At 45.8% G+C, this 27543-nt stretch overlaps 3 protein-coding genes across 3 annotated transcripts; all 3 read right to left on the bottom strand.

Moving 5' to 3' along the window:
* Positions 1-3916: 3916 nt before the first annotated feature.
* On the bottom strand, positions 3917-7788 carry marc1 (mitochondrial amidoxime reducing component 1). The gene is made up of 7 exons (XM_047327273.1): positions 7433-7788; positions 6514-6684; positions 5726-5888; positions 5385-5525; positions 5011-5072; positions 4798-4869; positions 3917-4332 (listed from the first exon to the last, which is right to left on the bottom strand). The coding sequence occupies exons 1-7, from the start codon at positions 7717-7719 to the stop codon at positions 4206-4208; spliced, it is 1023 nt and encodes a 340-aa protein (XP_047183229.1). The 5' UTR covers positions 7720-7788; the 3' UTR covers positions 3917-4205.
* Positions 7789-10777: 2989 nt separating this feature from the next.
* kcnk3b (potassium channel, subfamily K, member 3b) lies at positions 10778-16055 on the bottom strand. The gene is made up of 2 exons (XM_035609692.2): positions 15650-16055; positions 10778-13887 (listed from the first exon to the last, which is right to left on the bottom strand). Exons 1-2 carry the CDS (start codon positions 15930-15932, stop codon positions 12995-12997), a joined length of 1176 nt encoding a protein of 391 aa, XP_035465585.2. The 5' UTR covers positions 15933-16055; the 3' UTR covers positions 10778-12994.
* A 751-nt stretch (positions 16056-16806) lies between these two features.
* Positions 16807-27439, bottom strand: ezra (ezrin a). Its single transcript, XM_035609668.2, has 13 exons — positions 27030-27439; positions 25237-25320; positions 24280-24375; positions 23220-23494; positions 22717-22800; positions 22002-22148; positions 21618-21714; positions 20851-21014; positions 20638-20768; positions 19641-19801; positions 19169-19261; positions 18242-18550; positions 16807-17599 (listed from the first exon to the last, which is right to left on the bottom strand). The coding sequence occupies exons 1-13, from the start codon at positions 27039-27041 to the stop codon at positions 17435-17437; spliced, it is 1818 nt and encodes a 605-aa protein (XP_035465561.2). The 5' UTR covers positions 27042-27439; the 3' UTR covers positions 16807-17434.
* Between the last annotated feature and the right edge of the window lie 104 nt (positions 27440-27543).

The following is a 27543-nucleotide window of genomic DNA, read 5'->3' on the forward strand; positions in this document are numbered from 1 at the left end:
TTTGCAAGGCTAAGCCAGCCGAATGTTTTTCAGTTTTTATAGCAAAGTAAGCAGATTTCCAAGAATGTTGAACTATCCCTTTAAGGACACAGCTGCTGCATGACAATATGCATGTAATGACACCGTTTCCTTTAAATTTTTTATTTTTTTTGGGGGGGGGGGGGGGGGGGGGGGGGGGTCATAAAACGATTGACCCAAGTTGAACAAAGCCACCGACCGTATTTAGAACGTAACAAATAGATTTGAAATAGAAATCAGAAGCAAACGCAGACACACACACACACAAACACACAAACACACACACACACACAAAACTAACTTCCCGCTACGCCAAACCTCAGTGTTGTTAAAATGCTCAAATTTTTACGACACAAGCAGATGTTAAAAAGAAACAGTAGAACGTGTCCAGAGTGTGTGTGCGCGTCTCAGAAGTGCTCTCTGTAATTAAACCACCGATCACGACCGAAACCACCGCGGGCCCTCCCTCGTGTGACGACCCGCTGTGGATGTGAAGCCGTCCCGACGGCGCCGCTGCAGTTTGCGCACACAGATGCGACGTGAATGGCGCGTGCCCAGATCATGTGTTCTTTTTTTAACGGGAGAAAGGAATGCATGAAATGTCTTTTCAGAACTCTGTGGGATTTGGTGACGAGGGAGGAGAGGTTGCCCGAGGGCAACGCGGCCGCCAGTCGACTACGAACTGCTTCTCTGCGCAACGCGTAGCAGAAAATGACTTAACGCAACAAAGTCGTACCGGACTACATATCCCATCTGGCCTGGGAACGCCTCAGGATCCTGCAGGAGGGGATTCAAAGAGAAGCAGGGGAGAGTGAGGTGTCTGGAACACCCTGTTCCGTTGCCACGTAGGGTAGGGTGTTCCATTTCTTTTGGAGATCGAGGTGCAGGGGGGTTATCTAGCCCTTCGAAAACCACTTCAGACAGCCCTTCAAACGTAGGGGGGCTAGATGCTGACTTCAGGTGGTGCGGAAGAACTGGGACTCGGTCCACAAGTGAAGACAGAGATACCGCTTGACTTGGTGATGACGTACGTCGATGACGACGTGTTTTATTTAACATCAACTCAAAGAAAGGGAAGCCATGTACCATCTGCCACAAACATACTGTCCCACGGCATAACATGATTGCACATAACACAAGATGACATATTGACCGCAGTTCACGTTTGGATCCCCTTGGGTGAGCAGCTTCTTTCTTGGCTCCTTGCCCTAGAAGATTTGCGGGTGTCTGGCAACTTGGAGACCTGTTTCGAACTGGAGCACTAGGGGAATAAAAGTATTTTAGTTCCTCCCATGTGGCAGGGCGCCAAGTGGTCGTTTCCCCTCCACATCAAGGTAAGTCTACCGTGTGTCTATAGTAGCGGATGCGAGGACCCTCGCAAATTACAGACCTGCACAACTATGCATTTGAGCTTAAATGTCGCCAGTTGTGCAACACGCTCCTTTATCAGCTATACTTTGTCATTTCCTGCAGCTGTTTTTTTGTTGGGTTTTTTTTTTGCAGGAGTGGCGACTCTTTTGAAGTGTGAAAGAGCAACACGACGAGGATGGTTTCCTCCTCTCTACTTTCAGGGAGGATGTTTCATCTCTTCGCTTGAGTTCCTCGCAGTAAAAGTTGACGCGTATCGAGCTGCCCAGTAATGAAATGCGGGAATGGGGATGTCAGGAGCACACACGCGATGGATGCTCTCACTTATGGTATTTTCTTTCGCATGACAACTTAAATATATGCTTGGAGAGCATATTACATTATTGCATCCCCTGACAGAGTAGCTCCTCAAGCCCCTCGAGGTCAGAGATGATTCTCAAAACCAGAGAATCCCGCTCTGTTTCCAGGGCACAGGAACAAATGTGTTGTAATGCCTTTGAGAAAAGAAGTAGAAAAAAAAAACTGCTTGAAATCACAGCGTTCTATAAACGCTGCACACCATGGCCTGCTGTTCGGCACGTGGGATGCAGTATGTCACAACACACATAATCTCACAGAACCGGACTGTGGGCGGCCGTCTGCCTCGACCGGTCGAGGAGAGAGAGAGAGAGAGAGAGAGAGAGAGAGAGAGAGAGAGAGAGAGAGAGAGAGAGAGAGAGAGAGAGAGAGAGAGAGAGAGAGAGAGAGAGAGAGAGAGAGAGAGAGAGAGAGAGAGAGAGAGAGAGAGAGAGAGAGGGAGACCAGGAACAGTTGCGCAACCGTTGTTTTTAACCTTCTTTTTAAAAATCATTATTAAAAGCAGACACTGACATATTCTATTACATATGCAGAGCAGGCATTTGACGCTCCCAGATTAAAAACATCTTCTTTAATGATGAACTGTGTCCGACCGTAAGACACAAGTCTGTTCAGGTGTCAGGATCAGAATCAGGACCAGAATCAGAATCAGAAGGGTCAGGGTCGTCGCACATAGAACGATGACATTATAAAACGACAGTCCTCAAGGTGCACAGATATTCACACATCACGCAAAAATAAAAATGAGAATGAAGCATATAAAACAGGACAGAAAAACTATATTGAACTATGTAAAACGATATGTATGAATAAATATACGTTGTGTTATGATATTTGATGGCAGTAGATGGTGATTTTTTTAAAATATAGAAGTAAAAAAAAAAAAAAAAATAGGCCATGCAAGGAAGTATGACGTGAGCTGGGTTGGCAAACTTTAGTCGTACAGTTGGTTTTGTAAGAAGAATTATGAATATGCATGCAGAGCTGAAATCATTAAACAGAGACGGGGGGCTGCTGGGTCGATGTATTGTTGATTCGATTGAAGCCAGATCCGAGGGGAAATAAAAATACTCGAGCTCACACCATCCATCAAATTCATACATCAGAAAAAAAGGATATGTCGTAATCCAAAACATACATGTTATTATTCTTTTTTTTAAGCCAGAGTAGAGAGTTTTTGGCCAAGATGGTCTAAGATTTCTGTCTGTGTGTTAAATAACAAACTTTTAAATTTAAAGTATAAATAATACTGAACTATTTCCACAAGTTGCAAAAAGGATACAGGAGTTTTTGACCACTGCTGAAACAGAGAGAGCATCTGACATTCTGGGCCATTCTTTTTTTCATTATGTTTAGGTTATTTAAGCTCCTGCACTTCTTTTCTTTGGTTTATTTTTTCTATTTTAAAATGTTCTAAAGTAGGTGGATTATCATGAGTCTCTTGTTGACTGTTGCCTATTTGTTGTAAATGCAATACAGTTGAATCAACTCCAGAAATATCTTCATTCAATCTGCATGCCATTGCTATGGCTATGTAAAGGCTTACTGCCCCCTAGCGGAGATTCCATGCATCACAGTGGCCTCGTCATTTCCTAAAATCTGGGAATCATGCTCACTTTTAACATCTAACTTATTAAAACACTGACGACAGCGCTCAGGTTGCCCATTAACTGACCGACTGACTGACCTGACGCCGGTTAAACCTTTTTCTAAATGAGAAAAATTGTCCAGCGCACGAGAAAACCGTGAAGTTGGGAAATAATTACCCCCGACAGGTGAAACAGAACTAGAATGTTCAGTGTCCGCTTTGAACATTCACCGGAAGGATCTCAATAGAAAATGTTTTTATTTATTCATCAAGTTAGAAAAAAACAATGAATATATATGTACAGCATTTGGAAAAAATTCAACTTCAAAAATCTAAACGATTGTTATTTGGTTAGCTGTCGGCTTAACTACCAACATTTAAGCTTAAAAACTAGAAGACATGAAATCGTTAAGAGCATTTATTCATTTACAAGTGAATAAATTAAAGATTAATCTGCATTCCATCAGATGAAATGCTCCTGTAAATGTTCTGCTGCATTTTAGTAGCACAGAGGTTGTTGTTGTTGCCGGCAGTTTTTCTGTGTCCTAAACGTTTGAGGAATAATTTCACACACAGTTTTTTGGACTCAGTCAAGTGTTTTTATTGCAAAATTTGAGGTCATTTCATTCTTCTCGGAAAAGGCAGCATTGCGTCGTGCCGTCAGGATTTTTAAAAAAATCAGTGAACTGTGCAAAAAAAAAAGGTGCTTAATTCAAATTCCCTTAGTGTCACACAACAGTCTATAAGACAGAGTTATGAAATAGCAGCTACGCGGAAGGATAATAATTGATTCTTTTTGTGTTAACACTGCGATTATACAGCGGCTCTCGCGCAGTCTTTCCCTCCTCCTCCTCCTCTCCCCGTCTCGGCCCCGTCAGCGGCTGACCTTGAACACCACGTCGCCGACCTGCAGGATCCCCGTCCTCTTCACGGCGTGCAGCTGGCCGAACAACGGGGACGACTTGTAGAGGTGCTTCTCGGACGGCTTGCACAGACGATAGCTGTGGAAGAGTCGTCACAAGCGGGATGAGCCCAGAGGCCAAAAAAGGGGCAAAGACGAAGTCACATGCGACGTACGTGGAAAAATAACAGTTTACGTTTGGATCGATTTGACTGACCCAACTTTATCGACAAGATAGGAACCCCATTTAAATAAGTAATGTTATAAGCATCAAAATGCCAATTAATTGAACTTTCCGCCTGGCTGAAATGAACTGAACTGAAATTTGGTTTGATTTTGTTGATCATCGTTAAGCTATCAAGTGGTTTCTCAGCGCCCCCATCAATCCCCCTCCTACGTCTCAAAGTTGCAGCAGACAAGACAAAGGGAAGGTTCCTTTTTTTTGAGACGAGCTGCAATTTCAAAAATCACAGCTCCAATTATCAAAGGCCTAAAAAAACCAAAACATTTCACTTGCCCCATCAAATAAAAACCTTCCCTGAATAATACTCAGTTAAAACTTCACCTTTTCAGTGTCTCCAGAGGCTCTTTTCTGTTGATTATACCGGTCTCGGGGTCGACCGTGGTGAAGATGCATCTGGAAAACAACGTAAATCTCCACAGTGAGAAAGACAATCGTGGATTGCAACATCAAAGCTTTTGGATTCGTCGGCTGCAAACGGAGCGATTCTGTCTTCGGTTTCAAAATGAGTGAGAGGCGTCAACCGCGCGGCGCTACCTTCCACACGACATCACGCGCTGCAGTCGCACGCTGCCGATCTGGAGCTCCTCCCAGGAATCCTAAAAAAAAGCAAAAAGCAGTTGGTGTTGGAGAGAGTTATGGACTCGGGAGATAAATTCAGTCCACGCCGCTCGCACTGAAAAGGGTATTAGACGGAAGTAAAGAACCAAATGTTGGTTTCTAATGGGCTGCAGTCAGTTAGTAGTCAACTTGTCTGGTGATGAATGAAGCAAATAACACACAAGCCATGTTGGCTATAGCAGATGTGTAGTGTTTTTTCTTTGTTCGTGTAACCGGGATCTCTCATCTCGTAGATGAAACACAGGCACCAGCAAAATAAAATGGGAGTAATGTTTGCAAAATGTGCACACCTCCTCGAAGGCCTCGCAGTCACCGATCACGATGTTGGGGCGGAAGCGCTCCACCGTGACGTCCGTCTCCAGCTTGCTGCTGAGGTCCTTCACCGAGGCCTCGGACAGCAGCATCACAGGCGCCACGTCTGGGTACGCCACCTGGTGGACGAGTGGGGTAAACATCACGGATCGGATCAAATCTCACACACACACACACACACACACACACACACACACACACACACACACACACACACACACACACACACACACACACACACACACACACACACACACACACACACACACACACACACACACACACACACTTGGGAGTACAGAGTATACAGATACACTACCTGATACGGTGGGAAACCAGACTCCCCCTCCTCTGGCCTCCTGCCCTTCATCGCAGGTTCATAGTGCACCAGGCGAAAGGTTTTCCCCTCCCCCAGATAACGGGTGAGCCAGCGGGACGCCTCGTCGCCGCAGTCACGACCCTGAATGTCTGCGCCGAACACTCTGCAGCACGAGAAAAAAAAGTGATATCTACAATTTTTTTAGTATCTTTTATGGTCCACTTTGGGAATCATACAAAATCATTTGCTTTTGCTGAAATGCCAAATATTCACTCGTTCAATTTTCCACACAATGACATGATTGGCTGCTTTTCTGTTTTATCAGAATCAGCTTTATTGCCAGGCAGGTAACAGGTTACATACGAGGAATCTGACTTGATAAAAAGATATACACTATGATTGTGAACTGAATATTTTTGGTTTTTGAGGAAACAAGATGTCTGAACATAACTTGAGCTGAACACCTTGAAAGTGTGGGAAATTGTATGAGGCGTTTTTTTTCTTCTCACTATTATTATTATTATTATTAATAATAATAATAATCAAGAGAATAATCAACAGGTTGAAAGATAATGAAAATAATCATTAGTTGCTGCCGTAGCAGACTTCATCTGTTTGTATATCTTTCTAATAACCTTCAGGTCATGTGCATGTTTTTTTTTAAACGGACTCTTGATGCCTTTGGTTAAATCTCTAATCGAGCTGTAGACAAGTAGTTACTTGTATCATTGTATCATTGTATCATTGAATGATAGTAGCCTAAAGGTTGAAGCCGCATGTAACGGGACCTGCAGTCCATCACGGGGCCGTCGGGCTGTTTGACGGGGAACCTCAGCTCCTCCATCTCTGGTCCGCTCAGGCGCACGTGACCTCCCTCGCAGGTCAGAGACACCAGGACCAGACGAGGCTCCTGTCGGCCCGTCACCATGTGGCCGTCCTCCGTCACCACCAGCCAGTGTCTGCAAGACGAGGCACACAGGACAAACTGTTTGGGCTCAGAGCACTCAAACAAATTCTCTGATTTCAGCTTCTAAAATAAAAATATGTTCTGGTTTCTTTGCTCCTATATGACTGTAAAAACTAAATATCTTTGGCGTGTGGACAAAACAAAACATCACCTTGGGGTTTGGGAAACACGATCGCATTTTTTCACCATGTCACAGACCAAACATCTAATCGATTAATCGAGTAAATAATCGACGGATTAATCGATTATGTAAATTATCTTTATTCGCAGCCCTAGACAGAACTGATAAGATCACAGGTTACCATGGATACAGATCACAGATTTACATCCCAATTTTTCTTTAACCCACTGGTTTTTGAAATCATATGCAAACACACAAGATTTAAACCAAAAACATTCACAAATTTTCTTTTCACATCGAGCCATCGCCTTGAAAATAATATTGGGAATTGGTATATATAGATAGTCAGAGTGAAGAGCAAAGTACACATCTTATATAATGTGTTATAATATATCGTAGTATATAATCATGAACAATGATAACAATGACAGTAACAGTGGATAAATATTATGGGCTACATCAGTGATTATAATTTATGGATGAGCTACAGGTGAGGTGGAGCTGCTCACGTGCACAGGTGTGTTCAGATCTTCTCAGTACTCCCCCCCCCCTCCCCCTCCAGTGCAGATTGGTGTGTTGTGGTCTCACAGGCATGAAGTCTCATACTTCTCACACTCACCGGTCCTGCAGCTCCCCGAACCTCAAGCCGAGCTCCTGGCACTCGGCGCGCGTCACGGACACCGCTGTGCCAGACTTGAGCGGGTGGACGAGGAGCCGCGACACGACGCCCACGCGGACCAGCGCCTCCTCCTCCTCCTCTTCCTCCTCTTCCTCTCCTCCTTCTGGCCTCCGCAGGTACTTGTACCCGAGCCCGAGGCCCAGGACGGCGACGCCGGCTGCGACCAGGAGCGCGACCCTCTTGTTGCTCTGGACCAGTGCGCTCACAGCGCGCTCCTTCGCGTCCATGTCGAGCTCCAGACTTCAGCCCTCGTCTCCTTCTTCGTCTCCTGCTCCTTCTTCTTCTTCTTCTTCTTCTTCTTTGGGGATTCCACATCATTCGACACCGTTGAAGTTGCATTACCGCCTCCCTCTGGCTTCAGCGGTGCACAATTTTCCATATTCTATCACAGAATACATGTAATTGGTTCTGCTGCTTTTTCCTGAAACCATACATTTTTTTCCACACCTTTCCACCAAGGGTGCAGATCCCGGGGGGGGGACTGTACCCCTCGACCCATGTCTGGACAGTTGCAATATAGTTATTATGGCACATGGTCCCATGCAGGGTGATGGGAACAAAATTCATCCGCCCCTCAAATTGATCAATGCTACTTCACCAGTACAATGTATAAAATACAGAAAATGTCCAATTTTTTAAAACTAAGTAAAGCAGACTATAGTGTGCTAGAACCTTAAAACGCCAAATGGACCAAAGTTGATCACCGGGTCTGGAATGTGAGGCCAATGTAGATGTTTTTTTTGGGAACCAGAAGAAATGTTGCCTTCCAGTTTACCTCGGAACTCCGGTTTATCGTTCCAGTATGATCCCGGAACTCGGAATTACGAACTCCGAGTGGGAAATTACAAATGGAACATCGGAATTCCGAATCGGGATGTCGGAAAAAAAATCACCAACCCGACTTCCGGGGTCCGAGTTCCGAGTTCCGAGGTAAACTGGAACGCAGCATAGTCATATTTGGAGGAGCCTGAATCGAGAGCCCGTCAAACTGCACGCCCACCTGCACTCGCAACCATGCACCGATTGGACGGTGCCAGCTGTCAATCACGCTGTAACCACGCTCCAATGCACACGGTGCTCTATCGTCTATTTGACTCTAAATGAGACCGCGATTTACTAAATGAACATCAGAAGACTTGAACCATAAACTCGCGTTGTCGTCCATAAAAACAGAATTCTTCTTGCAACCATGGAGTCGCCCTCTGCTGGTCATTCCAGACAATTTCAGGCACTTGACTACCTTCCATTTTTATATACGGTCTTTGGTTTCTATAGAATTCTATGAGAAAATTACTCCTCACTTGATTTATGACGTCAGTTAACATTTTCCTGAGGATCAACAGGTGACGTCGAGATGTGTTGTGACCAATCACACCGACTCTCCATTTTTATATAGTCTTTGGTTATGAATAATTCTTACTTGACGTGGCTTTCCTGATGGCTCCATGATTCCTTATCCCTCCTACTTTATTTTGTACTTTGTATAAGTGTCTACACTTTCAGCACTGTGGCCACTGTATATCAATTTCCCTCCTATGAAAGTTTCATATTCATTTCCACATATTCGCTCCGTCGCTGACTTGTACACTCTCTCATTACCCCCGGACTTCCTGAATGTGCCGGCATCCTGGTTTTAACCCGCCCAGGTTTTTGTTTTGTTTTTTTAACAGAGAAGAAACCAAGTGACGTCATGTCACAGCTGACCTTCCCAGAGGAACTATTTCTGTCTTTGACATAGATACTCAGGTCCGGGGCCAAAGTAGAACAACAGCAGATGCTCCGGCGGCGGGTGGGGGGTCAATACAGGGATTTGTCGAATGGATCCTCCGTCTGTTGCCTTTCTGTGCCCATCTATCGTCTGAAGGCAGATTCACGGGCACGGGGCCCGAGCCTCACAAGGCGGTTTGTGATGAACGACACTCACTCCTGATCTCTCCGCTCTCGGGCAAAATGATGCTTTGATAATGTTCTAATTCAGCGGCAGAGGACGACAGGCGCTCGTCGCTCACTTTGCCTGCTGCCGTCTCCTGCTTCGCTGCAGCGCGGCTTTCATAAACAGTCATATGGAGGAGTGGTATGAGGCACCCCACAACATAAATACACAACAACGAGATCAAATCTGAGGGGTCGCAGATGATTGACAGGATAGAAGAACGGAAAAAAACATCACTTCAGCCAAGTCAGATTTAGACTTTCTCTTATCTTTTGCTTACTTTACTTGTTTTTTTATTTTTATAAATAGCAAAGCCTTTTTAATGCCAGAGTTTTAACTGACGCTGTTTGAATACGGTCGCATACGCGTAGAAATGTTCAGCGCTGCCGGAAAAGACTGGAAGAGGAATCGGTGGTGGGCGTGTCCTCAGTGTGTCGGAGCTCACGCAAATGGAGGATCGTACTTATTATTTATTTAGAAAAGAAGCGAGGAGAGCGTGAATCCCCGTCACAGGAGGAAGAGAAAAAGGGGGAAGCGGAACAAAGCAAAAAAAGTTGCAGTTTGCAATTTCACCACTAGATGCCGCCAAATAATACACGCTGTAGCTTTAACGTTTATTATTTGTGTATATCAGGGACATTTTTTCCAAATATGCATACTTTTGCATACTTATCTGGACACAATAGAAATTGACTGGAATTAATAACATTGTTTTTTGGGGGGGAAAACGACGTAGCTTCTAGCAGACCACCGCGCAAACAGAAACCTGTTCTGGCGACTTTGATATTAAAAATTGACATTCTCCAAAACTGTATCGCTGCTGCAAAGTCATGTGTTCCTGTTATTTTGGCCACCCCGCCGTTTTGCTGTACCACACGACGGGGGAGCAGGATTTCACAAGTATACATCCTGCCACAGGCCGCCACGCCACGACGCCACCGACGCCATACGTATGCCCGCTCGTGGTGACTCACCGGCTGTAGGTTCTTCCTCCGGAACTGGACTCCGGTCAGAATTCCCCAAGGGGCAAACCATCTGGACCGAGCGGGTGGATCAGATTCCATACGTTCAGCAGGCTCCTCTCTCCCGCGGCGCGTGTTGACACGCAGCACGGAGGACGCACGACTTGTATCGTACGTAGAAAAAGCAGAACCCCGTGACACTGGAGATTCTGGATGACACGTGTACGTTTTGAATCGTTTCTTGCTGTGGATGCTCTTTTGTGTGAAAGAGATTTACCGTTGCCACGGTCTCAACTGTACACGCATCCCTTGCCAGGATGCGATAACAACAATGCTCATGCAATTATTTTCAAGGACTCTTTGAGTGCTCAAGTACTCCCCTTCTCCCTGTCATGTTTTATTTCATTTTATTTTTATTTTCCAAGCATGACACAGAGAGGCCTGTTCATGCAACATGATACAGTACTTTACTACTCAAAATCAAGTCAAAAGCAGAAAGAATCAAATCATACACTTTCTTTCTGTAGCGTGGCCCTCTTTAGTATTTCGTACGGTGCAGGACAATTTTCCCTGACACATAAAAACAGTTTCTCGTGAGACAAAAAAAAGGCAGCGATCAAATATAATTTGTAAGTCAAATGACCAATTAATGGCAGAAAGGAAAAGTAAAAAACACCTTTGAATTGTTCCATGAGTGATCTTCAAATTAAAATCTTGAATCATTTAATATTGTAGCGGCCACATTCCCGTCACCCTAGTTATTGCTATTTTAGATTTCGTCTCCTCCACAACATCGCAGAGGGAAATATTACAAAACAATTAAGACGGTCACAGGGAGGATTATAGTATACTTTTATTTTTTGATACTTCCAGTACATATTGCTTATAATATCTCTGTACTTTTACCCACGTATCATTTCGCATACAGTACTTTGACTAGTAGTATTCTTTAACATGGATTTGAGGTGAAGTATTTCATCGCACGCCCCCGGGGTGGGGGATTTCCCAGAATGCCTTTCAACAATCCAAAACGTGACAACGCGGTGCTTTTCTTTCGTCATGTATGATCTCACACTGAGACTAAAGCACATTGGGATGTCAGAGATGACAAACATAGACATTTTGGGTCTTTATATTCTTTCCTCGTCACTTGCGTTCCGATTTGATTCACAAGAGCAACAACCGGCCACATTCTTGGAGAGTTTTTGAATGAATCTTTGGGGATTTAAAACTCCCTGACATCACATCCTGTCGCCTGATGATGACGCCATCACCCGGTGATTCAGTGTGATGGCGAATGAGCCGCGGAGCCTCGCGGCCGCCCAGGTCCACGCGGAAGCGTCAACACACCCCGCGGACATCGATGCCAGAGACGCATTGGATATTCAACTCTCCCAAGGGTCCATCATTGGGGTTGTCCTGTTTTGGTTTTGGCCCTCCTGTCTCCGGCTCCGCGCTGACTCCAGGGCGGCGGAGGTCTTCCCGTCCAACTTGCAGCAAGAAATTTGAAATCGTTCCTCTGAGGGTGTGATAACTGGTTCCTGGAGGGATCGATTGAAAGAAAGAAAGGCGTCGCATCGCAGGGCCGTGAATAAGACCGGCACCTGCTCCGGACCGATACCTGCACCCGGCAGAACCACGCGGACACTACAGTATCCAAGAAACCCCCGGCAGGTTAGTCATCACGTTCAATTTGTTCTCATTTTTATAATTTCCGCCTGCGGGTCATTTTGTGGAGTAGTTCTTTTAAAGTCGTTTGAATTAAAACCAGTCAAGTGTGTTCCAGCCAGTGCCGCTGGTGAGTCTCCCCTTGTGATCACTCCACTTCATTACTCATACGGCTTCGCCACGTTTGGGATTACAGTGTGTCACCGCGTTTGGTTTGTTTTTCTTCTCACTTTTTTCCTCCACTCAATTCGGCAGCACTCGCGCCCGATGCGCCGGAGGACTGAAAATAACGACGAACGGAGGCGAAACCGCGCGCGTGAGTCACGCGAAGTCACCGTCGGTTCAGATGAACGATGCGATCCGTACGAGGGCTGGCGGCTGAATGTGAACTGGTGCCGTTGCAAAACACTGTGATGTGAAATCTATTTTCTATCTTGGGTCATCAAGACGCGTTCCTAATAGAGCCCAAAACATTAGAGACAGAATTGGAAACTGGAACTCGCTGCAGAGCTGTGCAAGATGCTTTTTCTGTTATTTTGTCATTTTTCCATTTCTTTGTGCGTTTGCTCAGTCTGCACTCGAAAACCAAACACGAATATCGCGTCACACGACCTGCACCGTGTAAGGCGACCACCTTACATGTCCTCGACCACCCGGGGACTTCGCTCAGGACGAACCCTGAAAGACTTGAGTCAAAACATCTGGCGTTGTGCTTCCTAAGATACATATTTGAGGGGGGATTTTGCTGTGTACAGTACTGATTGTCATTGTTTTCCCTTTTCCCCTGCCTCCTCCCATTGGCTTACTGGGATTATAGCACCACAAGCATCACTTTGCAGTCACGTTTTTTCGCGGCTACTCAGGCATCCGCTGTCCACTTAGGCGGCAACCGACCTGTAATTGTGCCGTATACCGAAAAGCCGCGGCGGGGCGGAAGGCTCAGACGGAGCTGCGTCGCTTGAACACGCTGAACGGCGAGAGAAGGTGTAGGCCCGTGGTGATGGAGCTTATGCTCGCGCACGGACGCGGACTGCAAACGCAGCCCGTCGACCCGGGCTCCATGTAGTGCGGGCGGTTCATGTTCTGCTGCAAGTAGGCATCGGAGAGCGTCAGCTCCTGGGGGAGCAGCGTGGGTGTGGAGCCCCGCAGCTTCTCCTTGCTCCTGTACCACAGGCAGGAGCATATAGTCTGGAAGTGGAGCACCTCGGTGTAGGCGCCTTTCAAATCTTTGGCCTTTGCGCTGTCCTGCGCCACGGGCGTGGAGGAGGTCGAGGCCGAGACGGGGATCAGGCGGGCCACCTCCCCCCTGGACGTGCCGACCGTCATCAGGGCCCTCTGTTTGGCGTCCCTCCGCTCGTCCTCGGTGTTCATGGTGAGGAAGCGCAGCACCACCAGGTTGAGGAAGGCGCCGATCACCGTCAGGCCCATCAGGATGTAGACGAAGCAGAAGGCCACGTACCGCGGGTCGTTCTGCAGCGCGTCGTCCTTCTGCAGCGCCACGTAGTCCCCGAAGCCGATGGTGGTGAGCGTGATGAAGCAGTAGTAGAAGGCGTGGACGAAGCTCCAGCCCTCGCAGTGGGAGAAGGCCGCGGCGCCCACGCACAGCGTGCTCATGCACGAGAAGAAGCCCACCGTCACCATGTTGGCCATGGAGACCTCGGTGCGGCGCATCCCCAGGCACTTCTTGGCCTGGTGCAGCAGGTACCTGACGAACGTGTTGATCCGCTCGCCCAGGCTCTGGAACATGACCAGCGTGAGGGGGATCCCCAGGAGGGCGTAGAACATGCAGAACACCTTCCCCGAGTCGGTGCTGGGCGCCGCGTGGCCGTAACCTGAACGAGAGCACATTCCACTGGTCAGACAACAATGTACACGATCTGACGTTGTCCCTGAGAAGATGCAATGTGCTCCAGTGTTGTGGTGGAGGCACAGGTTCGGACATCAATCTCCCATGATACATTTATTATTTCTGGACTTCAAAATCCACACACTCCCACTGAATTCCTCTCATTGATGGAAAACCCGGTCCCACGATTCAGCTTGACTTTTATTATGGTGAATTAACAGCTATTTATTCATAAGTCCCACGCTGTTGTCAGCTGGGATGTTGTAGATACTGTAAATAATCCAGATAGGCATCACCTTCTCTGCTTAAGTCGGCCTCGAGCGGCCTTATCGCGATGACAGATACTGAACCAGGGCTGTGACGCTTTGGTCGTTTGGCAGTATTAGTGACTTGAGAGGCCGTTTCAATTTTCCCACTGCATTAATCCGTTTCCATATAGTTACAGTTACAGTGTGTTTTTTGTTTTGGTCCCACCGAAATGATTTATTTATTAATTCAGCCTTTAATTAACATGTAAAGTTTAATTGACGCAAAAACTACTAATTATAATTTCCTTCTTTTTACCAAAGAGACCCCGGCAAAGAATGGAAGCAAAAGCAAAGTTTCAAACAACAACACAAACCAGTTTTCCCCCCTTGCCCCTTCTTCGATAGCTCAAAATAATGTCTAGAATTTCTTCAAATACAATAAATCATAAGATTATTCCTTCAAATAAACACAAACAGCTGTCTTGAAACCTTCAAAAATAACCAAGACCACTGCAAAACATTAACTTGATGGCAACGGACAACAACAAAAAATCCTTAAAATTTTAGTTTTCATGTTAGAAAATAAAAATTCACCTCCACCCAATATTCTTTTTGTGAAACATGAAATGTAGAGAATTTGAATTGAAGCGTCTGTCACAGTGGCTCCGTGCTGTAACATGTAAAACAACAGAGACACCGTGGCTGTGCTGACAAATCATCAAGTAATAAAAATGAGAATGAGAGTAAATAATAAGAATGACATGGTGTTAAGAAGTAGAGCTGCAACGGTTAATCGACTAACAAATTCATCGACAACTTTTGACCACCGATTAATCGGTTCTAGTGGTTTTTATGAAATGAAACAGATTCATCGATTGTGAACATAATCGATAAAGTTGTAAGAATTTAAATGTATATTTGTGACACGCTTAACATGCAATGGAGTTGGTAGAAATAACAATTCCATCCACTAGTTTGAAAGAAAAATGAATTGAGAGGACTCGTTCATTCACAAGTGTGTACATTAATATTTCTGAGGGTTTGGTTTTCGACCCAAAACATCATTTGGAGGTTTTTTGGGGGCAAACACCATTGACACTCTTCACCATTTATATATATGGACCGAACAACGAATCGATTCTCCGAGAAAAATAATCGACGGATGAATCGGTCGTGGAAAGAAACAATCGCTCAAGTTGCAGCCCCAATATGTAAAAATGAAAATGCATATTTAACATGTAAATGAAAATGCATATTTGTGACCCGCTTAACATGCAATGGAGCAGGCGGAAAAAAATAACAAATACATACATGAGTTTCTAAAGAGAATAAAGTTGTGATACATATTATTATATAATATTTCATGAGGGGAGTTTGGTTTTTAATTGTGTGCATCCGTCCGTGTCATCATTAAACCGCATCACAACGAGAAGAAGAAGAAGAAGAAGAAGAAGTTGAAGAAGAAGAAGTTGTAACTGTGCACAACCGCAGCTCGCTCACCGATGGTCGTGATCACGGTGATGGCGAAGTAGAAGGAGCCGGCGAACTTCCACTGCACGCCCGCCTTGTGCGGCTTGAGCTGCAGCACGACGAGCTCCAGCTCCTCGAAGTTCGCCCGGCTCAGGTTGTACTTGCGCATGAGCTCGTGCTTCCTGGCGTCGAGCCGCCGCTTGTGGCTGCGCTCCTGCCGCGACTCCAGCGTCTCGAACACGGCCGCCCCCACCACCAGGTAGGTGAGGATGCTGACGATGAGGGCGAGGGTGCGGGCGTTCTGTCTCTTCATGGCACACGGCGGCAGGGAGGATGGGGCGCAGGAAGGAGGAGAAGGAGGAGAGGGAGGAGAGGGAGGAGAGAAGAGCGCGGCGACCTTCCTCCTCCTGGCGCACTCCGGATCTGACTTTTGGAGATGGAGCGTCTTTTCTCTCTCTGCTCTCCCTTCCCTCGCAGCACCACCCCCACGCCACGGTTGGGTTGCTACTGTATTTGGACTATTTGTCACCGGCGTGTATTTAGATTCTGCCGCCGGGGGGGGGGGGGACTCAGGGCAATCCCACAGATTGTCAGCATTCCCAAACCCAACGCTCTGCGCCTTCCCGGGGCTTTTACGCACACACTCACCTCCCCCTACCTCCTCCTCCCTTAGGCCAGAATAAGCAACCTCCACTCACAGCTTAGTAAAGGTTGCTAGTTCAAATGCCCAGCAACCTCTACTGGGGATTTGTAGATCCCCCCCCCCCCCCCCCGTTTGTCAAATATGTCTTTGGTGTATGATTCATGCCTTCATTCTGCAGATAAAATATTTACCCAGTGGCTCTTTAAACAGAGGAGCTCTACTGGCTTCGCAAGTTGTCTAGCAACCTAATGACAGCCATCCTGTCAGTGAGTAAACACAGGCACATCCTTTTCACGGTGAGCAGGCTGCAGGATTGTCCAGCTCAAACAGTAGCGAGGAGCAACAGCAACCCCCTCCCCCCACGTCACTATTTGTCATTCACACAAAGAACCAGAATGGCTAAATAATCCTACACAAAGACAACTAATGGATCTCAGCACCCATAGAATATGTACTTTGTAATTTGTGTCCTGAGAGAAAACATTCCTGCACTGGCAAAGAAAAAAAATCTGGACCCACACTCAAAATTGAAAGGAGACATCACTCAGGTTGATCATTTTAATTTGGGGTTAGTACTTGAAAAGGTTTACATGCTCTTATGATATTAAAAATGTATTCTGTTTAAGGTTTTAGGGCAAATGACATGAGCCCTGGACTCTTTCTGACATTTCATATATAAAAACGATTAATCAAATAAAACAAAAAAAAAACAGTCAATAGTTCAGTTGATAAAAAAAAAAAATTACGAGTTGCGGCGTGACTTGAAATATGGGACGTTTACCACACGCAACATTGAAGTGAATCAATAACAAAAACTGCAGTGGCCAAATTGCAGTAAACGGCAGCTTTATGCAACGTTTTTTTTTCTCAAAATGATGAACACACACTTAGTGGTCCTAATTTAACTACGCGGCACATTGGAGATGTTTGAGGGCTACAGAGAAAAAGAAAGACACAAACAAACCAACAAACAAACAGTGCGTTCAAGCAAAAGTTAAAACTGATAAAAACCCGCGGAGGCGCTGTCACAAATATCAACTCCGGTACTTTTTTTCTGGGTTCTTTTAAGAGCAGGTGTGGCTGCGATTACTGTCACACTTGCAATGAACAGAGGATGGGAGACGGGAGAACTGAGGTATCTTCAGGGAGATCCTGGGTTGTTTGCTTTTCTCCTACAAGGCCTCGAACTCGTCAATCCTCTGCTTGGTGTTGCCCATGCGGATCTGACGCAGGGTCTTGTACTTGTCGCGGCCGACCCGCACGTTCTCGGCGTGGAGCAGGTCGTTCGGCGTCTTCTTGTCGTCGTCCCGGGCCTCCGACAGCTCGGAGCTCAGGGCCTGCGGAAGGAGCCAGATTCATAGATATTAAACAGGAAAAGTTCCCACTTTTAACGGTACACGTTTTTTTTTCCAAAGCGCCGTGCATTACAGGACTTCTCGAGTGCTGGTATTCACAGCTACTTCTCTGTCGGTCGGGGATTTTCGAGGAAAAACGTTTACTGACGTTTCAAATCAAGTGAGAAGTATAAGAGTCGTTTTCTCATAGACTTCTATAGACGCTGACTTCTTTTTGCAACCGGTGGAGTCACCCCCCCTGCTGGCCATTCCAGAGAATACAGGCTAAAGGCACTTTTCCGGGAACCCGGTGACTATGACCATTTATGGAGGAGGCGGAGTTTATGGAACTATGCTGCACACAACCACCAGGGGGCGGCTTCACTTGGGTGCGGCTGCGATGTCGTCCATCTTTATACTCATTTTGTAAATGAGTATAAAGATGGGATGTCTATTTCAGAGCAACACAGATGCACAGATGCTGGTGCTAGTGTGACATCTAGTGGTAGGGAATATCGTATTTATGACCTTTAAACTGTTCATTCATTCACTCTTCATGAGCACAGGATGCAGCAAAACTACAGTAAATGTGTCAAAAGTAGGAGCCCGTGTGAAGTGGTCGGATCCTCGGGACCCCGGACTCACCGAGAGCTTTTTCCGCAGGCGCTCGTTCTTCTCGGCCTCGGTGAGCCGCTCCTCCTCCTCGTGGTGGTCGTTGATGTCCTGCGTCTGCAGCTCGGCACTGTAGGTGCTGTTCTCCTCACTCTGCTCGTGGTCACTCTCGCTGTCCGAGGAGGAGGAGGAGGAGGAGGGGGGGGGGGAAGCAGGAGGAGCAGGTTCGGGTTCGGCTTCGGCTTCGGGTTCGGGTTCGGGTACGGGTGCAGGTTTAGCGCTGGTCATCACAAGCTGCAGCTCCTCCTTCGTCTTCAGCAGGTTCTCCTCAACTTCCATGACCTGCCATGAGGGTTTGACAGAGTTATCTCTTATCCCATCTGATTAGATGCACAATTTCCAAACTTAGTTTACTTACCTATTTATTTAGACTGACTATTATAAGTATGTTTTTGTGTATGAATAGAAAAATAGGTTATGATGGATTTCAGGGCCATTCACTGCGCTGTAGTTTGATTTACTCAAACCACGCCACATCTGATCTAAACATACATTTTGAAAGGATGGACTTCTTCCTCAGTATCAGTACGAGTGTCAGAAGTTAAAAGACAGATTAAATTAGCAGATGAGGTGGACACATCTTTGACTTCTCTGCTGTTAGCTTGACATAATCTTCCAAATAAACCGGGTCGAGGACTCAAAGGTTTAATTTCTCACATACACAAGTAATGTGAGTACTTCTGTGAATATTATATAAATGTGAAAAATCATAATCGGGGGGGAAAAGAAATCAAAATCCAGATATAAAATCATAACTATGAACACAATTTATTCAATACATCCACAAAACGTCAGACCCCATAAAGCTTCTGTGAGATGATGTAATCTCATTTAAATACAGATGCGTTTTCATTATCTATTCATACAGCATTTCTTCAGCTATGGATGGAGGATGCTCACCTTGCACTGCCATGACTCGGCCTCCTCCTCCTTGACTCGCTTGGCCTCCTCCAGCAGAGCGATCTTGGCGCTGTACTCAGCCAGCTCTGAAGTCTGGGGGGGGGGGGGACAGACGACGACACAAACAGTGTCAACAGAAAGTGAATAAATAACTTTTAGTTCCAGTGCGTTTGCCTCCAGGCCGCCGCCACTTCTTTATTTCCGCGAATTCAGATCTCACGTCAAACCTTTGTTTGCGCTTTAGCTCAACGACAGAAGTGTGAGAAAGAGTTTGAGATCAGTTTCTCACGACGCATGTAATCCCACTTAAAGCAGGGGGAAATCACCCAAACCGAAGGACACATTAGCTCGAGCCAATCGTGTGTTTGTCCTGGATGTAGGAGGATTTATTTTGTAATGAGTGTTTTTGCTATCGCTGTTTTTGTTTTTTTCTTCTTCTCACGTGAAGAAGGATTTTTTCCTCACAACTCACCAGCAGCTCCTGGCTCTTCATCTGGTCCTCGGCCTGCCGGGCCAGCTCCTCCTTGGCTATTATGGCCTCCATCCTCTCGGCCTCCAGCCGGGCCGCCTCCTGCTCCACCCTCCTCCTCTCCTCCTCCAGCCTCATGGCCCGGTCCAGCTGCTCGTTGAGCTCTACGGCACAAAGTCAGAGGAATTTGTCAAGTGCTGTATAGGGTGTTATTGTACTTGCCACTTCTGATTTTACTCCTGTGAAATGAAAAACACACTTGCATTACTTAAAGCAGAGGTCCCTGGCTTCTTTAACTTGTGACCCCTCATGTGAATAGTTGTGAGCAGTTCAGGTAATCTTTTTCTGCTCAGTTTGTTTCTTTTGAATATTTTTTTTAAGGAGCCATAAGGAGCCATAAGGAAACTTTTGTGAAAAGTCAAAAGAAAAGCAGCACAATTTTGATGAGGAGAAATATTTGTCCCGTTAATTATCTAAGGATTCCTTCATATTGTTGAGGAACCTTTTTGGGCCATGGAGGTCGGGAACCACTGACTTTTCTTTCCCCCCACATCAGCCCATTTTCCTGCTTGTCACTGTTTTTTACTGTATTTGTTGAAAGAGCTTTTGTTTCCTCAACCGCTTGATGCATGTTACCGGGATTTCCTAATGCTCTGGGGTTGCCTATGAACTTTGAACATAGTTTCAAAAACTTTTTAAAAAATCACAGAAATCTCAAACATCCTTGTGTATTTTAAATATATCTCAATGGCCATTAAATTGGGATTTAGGAAACTTTAACACCAGTGTATTTTTCTTACCCTGGCACAGTCAGGTAATATAATCAATTCCCCTGATTCATAACCATAAATGCCAGTCAAAAAAGTGAAAACCTAACACTCCATGTATGTATAACACCTGAGAGGATAACGTCCACTCAACTAGTTTAACTTATGCCGCCTAATTAAACAGCAGAGGGCAGTAAAGTCACGCTACTCCCACTTTGAAATGTGTGTCTCACCTCTCTCCGCTCTCTTGGTCGTCTCTTCGAACTCTTGCAGCTGCACCATCAGATCCTGCTTCTCTCTCTCCATCTGCTCCTTCTCCCTCTCGATGGCCTCCCTCCTCTTCTTCTCGCTCTCCAGCTGCTCCCTGCGGAACAGACGGAAAAAAAATCTCAATCCCGTCCTGAGTTCTATTCCTAATTCTCACGTCGGGCTTTTACTGGCGTTACTTCTCCATCTTCTTCTGCAGCCTCTCCTCCTTGGCCTGGGCCTTCATCTGCTGCACCTCGATGCTGTCGGCCTTGCGGCGGCGCATGTACAGCTCGTGGTTGCCCATGCACAGCTGGAGGATGCGCTTGTTGACTTGCAGCCGCGGAGCGTAGAATAAGAAATCCTTGCAGAGAAAAACAAAAGGAGAAGAAAAAAACCCAGACATTTCAGCGAGAGTTTTAGTTTTTTTGTTTTATCCAAAAGCAGCCGGTTATGTTACAAGTTGCTTTCTGTTATTTTAACCTTTGTGGGGTCTAGAATGTAAATATTTTCTCCCTACATTGACAAAATTTTGATTAATTAATGTTTGGTTCACATATTTGCAAAAACATTATTGTCACCTTTCACTAACAAGGGGATTCAAAGTGCTTACATAGAACATAAAAAGCATTTCAGCAAGATATAGAAGAAAGCCAATATGAACACACACATATAAGTAGGATTTGACAAATGTCTGAGTAAGGTTATTTCATATTTATTGTTTTTTGGCCTTAATAAGCATGAACATAAATGTATATCTATAAAACTGCAACACATTGATTCTGACACACTCTCACACACACACACGCACACACGCACACACACACACACACACACACACACACACACACACACACACACACACACACACACACACACACACACACACACACACACACACACACACACACACACACACACACACACACACAGGCTGTCACCACTGAGGATTATTAGAAATACTCACGGGCGCTTTCTTGTCTATGGGCTTGATGACGAATTTCTTATCGTTGAAGGAAATGTTTCTAATTTCGCTCCAGGGGAATCCGATCTTCGGAGTGAGCCTGGGGGGACGGAGAGAGAGGTGATCAAACAGAAACAGGCCACTGAGAGCCTGTATTTTTCGGTGATACCGTCGGTCGACGGCCTCTTCACAACAACAGCCATGCGGTCAAATGTTCTATTTAAAACCTGACCGGCTGAAAGGGAAGGTAGCCGGGGGTCAATGACTGAGGTTTGACTGCGCGGTCTTTGCCCTCGCGTCTACAACTGTATGTCATGGAGTCAGTGCAGGCGGCACCTGTGAGCAGAGATGCCGCTGCACATACAGTGAGTTAAGACGACCACCAACCTGTCCTCCTTCTCGTAGATGTTGAGCCCCAGAGCGTCGACTCCCAGCCACAGGTCTGTGTTCTTCTTGTTCTTGATCTCAAAGTAGTTGACGCCGTACATCTCCAGGTCCTGAGTGATCTTCAGGTACTCGATCATGGCCTCTTCCCTGCTCAGACACACGTGGGACAAAATCTTAACGCTGCGCACAGAGATATGTACAAAACCGAACTCACAACTTATGGCAGGCGTTTCATATTTAATACAGTAATTCATCTTTAACCCCAAAAAAGGACAATTCCAACTTTACCAGGTTAAAATCAGAATATCTCTCAGACTAACACTATGATTCACTGATTTGTCTGAGCCTGCACTTCGACTTCAGCCTCCACCCAGGGCCATAGCTTGGCTAATAAATGAAAAATAAAGAAAAATAAAAAAACAGAAATACATTTAGATTCTGTAAAATGTTACTGAGCCACAACCATATGGAAAAATGCAGCAATTCAAATCGAGACAGTTTGACCTTTGTGTAACGACGGCCTCAATTACAGGATCAGTGGGCAGCATCACTCAAACAATTATGGACAGATTTGCATGAAATTGTTATCAAGGGTGGGTCTCAAACATGGTAAGACGTGGTTCAATTTTGGATCGGCCCCAGCGACTCTTGGAAGAGAAGCGATACAGAAAAAATGGACGGATGGACGGATGGATTTCCATCGGCCCTCGCTTACTTCAGCATCGAGCCGTGCTCCTCGTGCCAAACCTGGATCCGCTCCTCCCACTGCTCCTTGGACAGCTTGTGTTGCAGCAGCACTCTAGAGGGGAGAGAGGCGACCTATCAGCAACCCACACAGGCTGAAAGTGTAAACAGTCTGTGTGTAGACACACACACACTCACACACACACACACACACCGCTAAATCAAACACATGCTGCATTGTCTGTCCTCTCCTGTTGTATCTTTAGTCGGCTCGTGTGAGTTTATAGTGGCGGAACATGTGTTACTTATTTTAGCTGGAGGATTTCCAGCAGAGAAAATTATTTTTTCTTCAAATTACAGCTGATGTACGTACCTGGGATTTGCCTTTTGTTGTATTTGTGAGTAACTAAGAGTATAAATGTGAAACAAAAAAACTAAAAACAAACTAATGTGATATTAAAGTCATGTTCATTTATATCATTATTACATGGGCTGAGCACATGCTTCCCTCCGGAGCCGAATCCCCCCACTCACTTCTTGGTCAGCAGGCGCTCGGCGGACAGGTAACCCGGCTTGTGCACGGCCTTGTTGAACTCGCCGTACTTCGCCTGGACGGCGTAGGAGGCGAGCAGCACGGCCGACTCCGGCGGGCAGTAGATCTCCTCCGCCAGGATGTCCTCCTTCACCTGCATGAAGAAGAGCCTGCGGGTGACGTCCTGGACCAGCTCCTCGGACACGTCCTCCGGGTAGAACTTGACCTTCAGCTTGAACAGCAGCGGGGTCTCCTTCTTCATCTCCTGGGACATCACCTGAGCAGAGCATGGGATGAAATACGACCATGGGGGGAAAAAAAAGGGTAACGTGTGAGTAGAGAGCAACAGTATTTCATTACAGTACTGCAGACAAAGCCTGATTTCAAATTAATATTCAGGATGATAACGATTGTGTGCTGCGTTTACAGGCACAATTTTGATTTATTAAAATGTGCTTTTTGGAAGGTGGGAGGAGAAGTGATGTGTTTTTGTGATTGTAGTACTTTCGACTGGTTACATTTTTTTTTTGTGTGTGTAAATATTGTCTTTCATTTATTTATTGATGACAATTTGGGACGATTCCTTTAAGTCAAAATCAATTTTCTCACTGAAGAGACAAAAAAAAGCTAACTTGACCAACTTGTATCTGAGAAAAGAATTAATAAAAATTAAAAATTAAAAATGGAAAACAAATAAAAAGTGACAGATATTGAATAAATAATCCAGAATTTAAATTGAATAAATGGCAGGGGCGACTAGACCTGATATAAAAAAAAAGACCTTGAGATTTCTGATTGTTTTCCAGATTTGTGGAGCGTAAACACTGAACGCTGATTCTCTGCGTTTAGCTCTGAATCTGGGGACGGTCAGCAGAAAACTTAATGAAGCATCATAAGTCGTTATGATGCTTCATAACGACTTTTGAACCAACAGAAGTGTCTGAAACTCCATCCTTCAAAAAATGTAACACCAGGAGTGAGGTTGTTGGACATGCGACCAGCGTCCGATTGGCTCTTTGGAGCGACAGGAACAAGACCATGTGTCTACCAAAGAACACAAACCTTCTTTTCAGAGTTCAGCCATGCGGACATTCCTTTGTTGTTGGTAAACAGCAGCCCAAAGTACCATATCTCACGCAGTCCGATGGTCCTGGCAACCTTCGACACACACACACACACACACACACACACACACGGAGAGATGGACAATGCACATGGTCAAAACACACAATCGCTAAACTTAAAAGATATTTTTTTTTAGGTATGAACTTCTGGTCACAGGATATTTTCTCCTTTCGGACACAATGTCATTGACAGCACAAGGAAAAAGAGCACGAAGAGACTGTGTCTTGTGTACATCCGTGTCAGACTGTAACAGCGGCTGGCAGGTGTTGAATAAGCCTCAGGTTTCGCTTTATATCATCGAGCTGCTGCCTCCCCCCCCCGTTAAGTGCAAAGGTCTACATACTGTACGTCAAGCCGAGAGGAGAGAGAGGGCGTCATCCCGCAGAGTGGTGATGCCACTTTAGTTTACCGAGGTATTGATAAGGGGATAAATCCTGCTCTCGCTATTACAGCGGTAATTTCTCCTTTTAGTCGAGTGTCAAGTCGGGATGTAAAAGGGCCTTTATAGAATTCACGTGGCTTGAACTATTTACCAGCAAGTATCAATCTGAAAAATATTTGTCCTCTGAAATAGAGAAAACAACATCATTTCTTATTGCATCTTGACTATTATATTCGCAAAGGTGGGTTTCAAAACATCCCATTTTTTTTGCAAGGAAAAGAAAGAAAAGGGGAACGACAAAAGAATATCACATGAGTGTTTAAGTTATCTTTTCATAATTCTGACTTTAGAAAATACACATTTTGCCTTAGCACCTCATCATTTTGATTTCGTATCTTTCTGATTCTGATCAAATACTGAAACCTTGATCGTAGGGTTAGGGTTAAAATCTGTGTGGACTTTTTTTGCTTTGCATTACTGTGACACACACACACGCACACACACACACACACCTGGTCAAAGAGCTGCTTCCCTGTGGTGTTGGGGTGGAAGGAGAACTCCAGCTCCGCGTCCATCGTGGTGACGCGAACGTTGACCTGCAACAAAGAGGTCATTGAGTCATGTGAGTCACACACACATACATATATATATATGTATATATATATATATACATATATATATATAAATAAATCTGAATCCGTCAATCTTACATTTCTTAGAGTTGTTTTTTTGAGTTGAACGCTGCAGGAATAGTTGGCGAGGACTTTATGAAGGACAACTTCTTTCACGGCGAAACAAACGTACGTGAACAGCAGCGTTCCGTGTGCGCAGGATTCCTTCGGTGCGGAGCTGTGAAGTGGATTGTTCATAAACCCATAATTGCTCACTATCTCATTAGACTTTGGACCGCCCTTGCGAGGTGCCACAAGGTTGCACACAAGCAGATTAAGGACCAAAGAAAATCTAAATACTCGCTTGGCTTGCCAAGTCGGCCGTAAAAAACCACTGTGAGTTCGGATCAATCGCTTTTCATCTACCACAGGCACAATTAGACCGGCGCGTGAATCCGACTCTCATTGTGTCTCCACAATGGATTTCCCAGAAGACAAAAAGAGAGTTATTCGCAATGAAACAACGCACGGCAACGGCGCGACAACTGCACTTGGCAAGTTACACAACCCTTCTTTTTATGAAGTTACACGAGAGCACGCCCCGGGTGTCATAAAGATAAACCCACTGAGACTTGGGCAACAACAAAAAAAACTAAAAAAAAAAAAACTGGAACATGACATTTATGTAACCTCCACAGAGGTTTCTCAACTATTCTTCCACCTGACGTGGATGACTTCCCGACTCCTCACTGCCAGCTCGCCCCGACTGGGGATTGGATTTTTTTTGGGGGGGGGGGGTTCCCGCGAAAACCTGTTACTTTCCCACCGACTGGTCAATTGGGCGCCACAATCCGACTCTCACGTTGCGTTCGCAGCAGTTTCTCCTCCCCCCCCCCCCGAAAGGAGTTGAAAACACAATGTTTTAACTAGCGCGACCCGCAGAATGTGTTTGATTTCAGATTAGAGTCAGAGGATGCAGACGTCAGCGTGACCGACCCCGGAGAGGCTTTCTCCTTGGAAGTGTCAATATGAGCACAGGCGCTCTTATCAGTTTTCCTACAGTCTGATGTATGACGACTTAAGTCACTAAGGGCATTTAGGACTTACAGCAGTTAGGTGCTTGAGTGGTTTTTCTTTTTTTGGGGGGGGGGGGGGGGGTTTCATTACTACTACTGCCAGAATGAAAAGCAGACAGTCACGAGACGTTCAGTACAAAGACTTCATTTACAAAAACCTCTTTTACAGCGTCACCGTATTACTTTCCAGACACGCATGATCACACCACGCCTGGAGCCGCGGAGGGAGCAACTTTATTCCGGGAGCGGTCCTTCTACCCGGGGAACGTGATCCGGCCTGGGTCAAACTCTACACCTGGTTAATGAGTACATCCCAAGAAGGGTCGGTGCCTCTTGGGAGCAACTCGCCAAAGTCCCAAAAAAAAAAGAAAAAAAAATGACTAAAACTCTCAAAATATACACAATTTGTGTTTTACGCTCGAGTGGTTCTCTCCCCAGAACTCTTCCGGCGTGGAACAATTCAAACACGTCTGGATGAACCCACCGCCAAACCCCTTTTCTCAAACTTGGACCAGGCGCAGACATTTCTTCCTTTGCGACACAGGATTATCAATGATCTTGTCAATTTTCTTTTTCTTTTTTTTTTTTAACGAAAAAAAGCACGAAAGTCTGTCTTACTGTTTTGGGCATCTTGGCTGTGGGTGGTGCTCCAGTGGAAGAAGAAGAAGAAGAAGAAGAAGAAGAAGACGAAGAAGAGGGACGTGTTTCCCAGGCGGACGGAGGCTGCAGTGGCCGACTCCCAGCAGAACCTTCACCTGATAAAGACAAGCTGGTCCGCTCTCGCGGGCAGACTCAAGGGCAGGGCTTGTGTCCTTTGAACTCAATGACGATCGCCCGCGGTAACGTGGGAGGGTTTTTATTTTTTTCCGACTTGGCCTGCTATCGCGCAGGACTGACAGCTTTTTACCTGCAAGTGTGCGCGCGCGCGTGTGCGTGACCACCCGGGGGCCGAGCAAGACGCTCCACCCAAAAGACAAGCGCCTATCTCAGCACCTGCGACCTTTGGTCGGCAGCACGCGGGGCTGCATGGTGCCCCGGGCGCACTATTTATGTTGCCTGTTTGGAGATGACAGCAGTGAGTCGTAAAGAGATCGCACCAGGGCTCGTGCAGCATGCTCCTGTGGAAAAAAAA

The sequence above is a fragment of the Scophthalmus maximus genome, chromosome 15 (genome assembly GCF_022379125.1).
Source record: "Scophthalmus maximus strain ysfricsl-2021 chromosome 15, ASM2237912v1, whole genome shotgun sequence".
NCBI classification, from domain to species: Eukaryota; Metazoa; Chordata; class Actinopteri; order Pleuronectiformes; family Scophthalmidae; genus Scophthalmus; species Scophthalmus maximus.

Bases quoted from the DNA above. Each gene is read 5' to 3' on its own strand.
- marc1 (XM_047327273.1), bottom strand. From the start codon at position 7,719: ATGGACGCGAAGGAGCGCGCTGTGAGCGCACTGGTCCAGAGCAACAAG. The intron at 5,889-6,513 runs GTCCCGTTACAT...CTCGTGCTGCAG, and splicing joins GGCCCCGTGATGGACTGCAG to AGTGTTCGGCGCAGACATTC. The intron at 4,870-5,010 runs GTAGCGCCGCGC...GTTGTTTTCCAG, and splicing joins CGCGTGATGTCGTGTGGAAG to ATGCATCTTCACCACGGTCG.
- kcnk3b (XM_035609692.2), bottom strand. From the start codon at position 15,932: ATGAAGAGACAGAACGCCCGCACCCTCGCCCTCATCGTCAGCATCCTC. The intron at 13,888-15,649 runs GTGAGCGAGCTG...GCTCTCGTTCAG, and splicing joins CACCGTGATCACGACCATCG to GTTACGGCCACGCGGCGCCC.
- ezra (XM_035609668.2), bottom strand. The intron at 22,149-22,716 runs GTAAGCGAGGGC...GTGTCTGAGCAG, and splicing joins GAGCACGGCTCGATGCTGAA to GGAAGAGGCCATGATCGAGT. The intron at 21,015-21,617 runs GTGAGTATTTCT...TTTCTCTGCAAG, and splicing joins CCATAGACAAGAAAGCGCCC to GATTTCTTATTCTACGCTCC.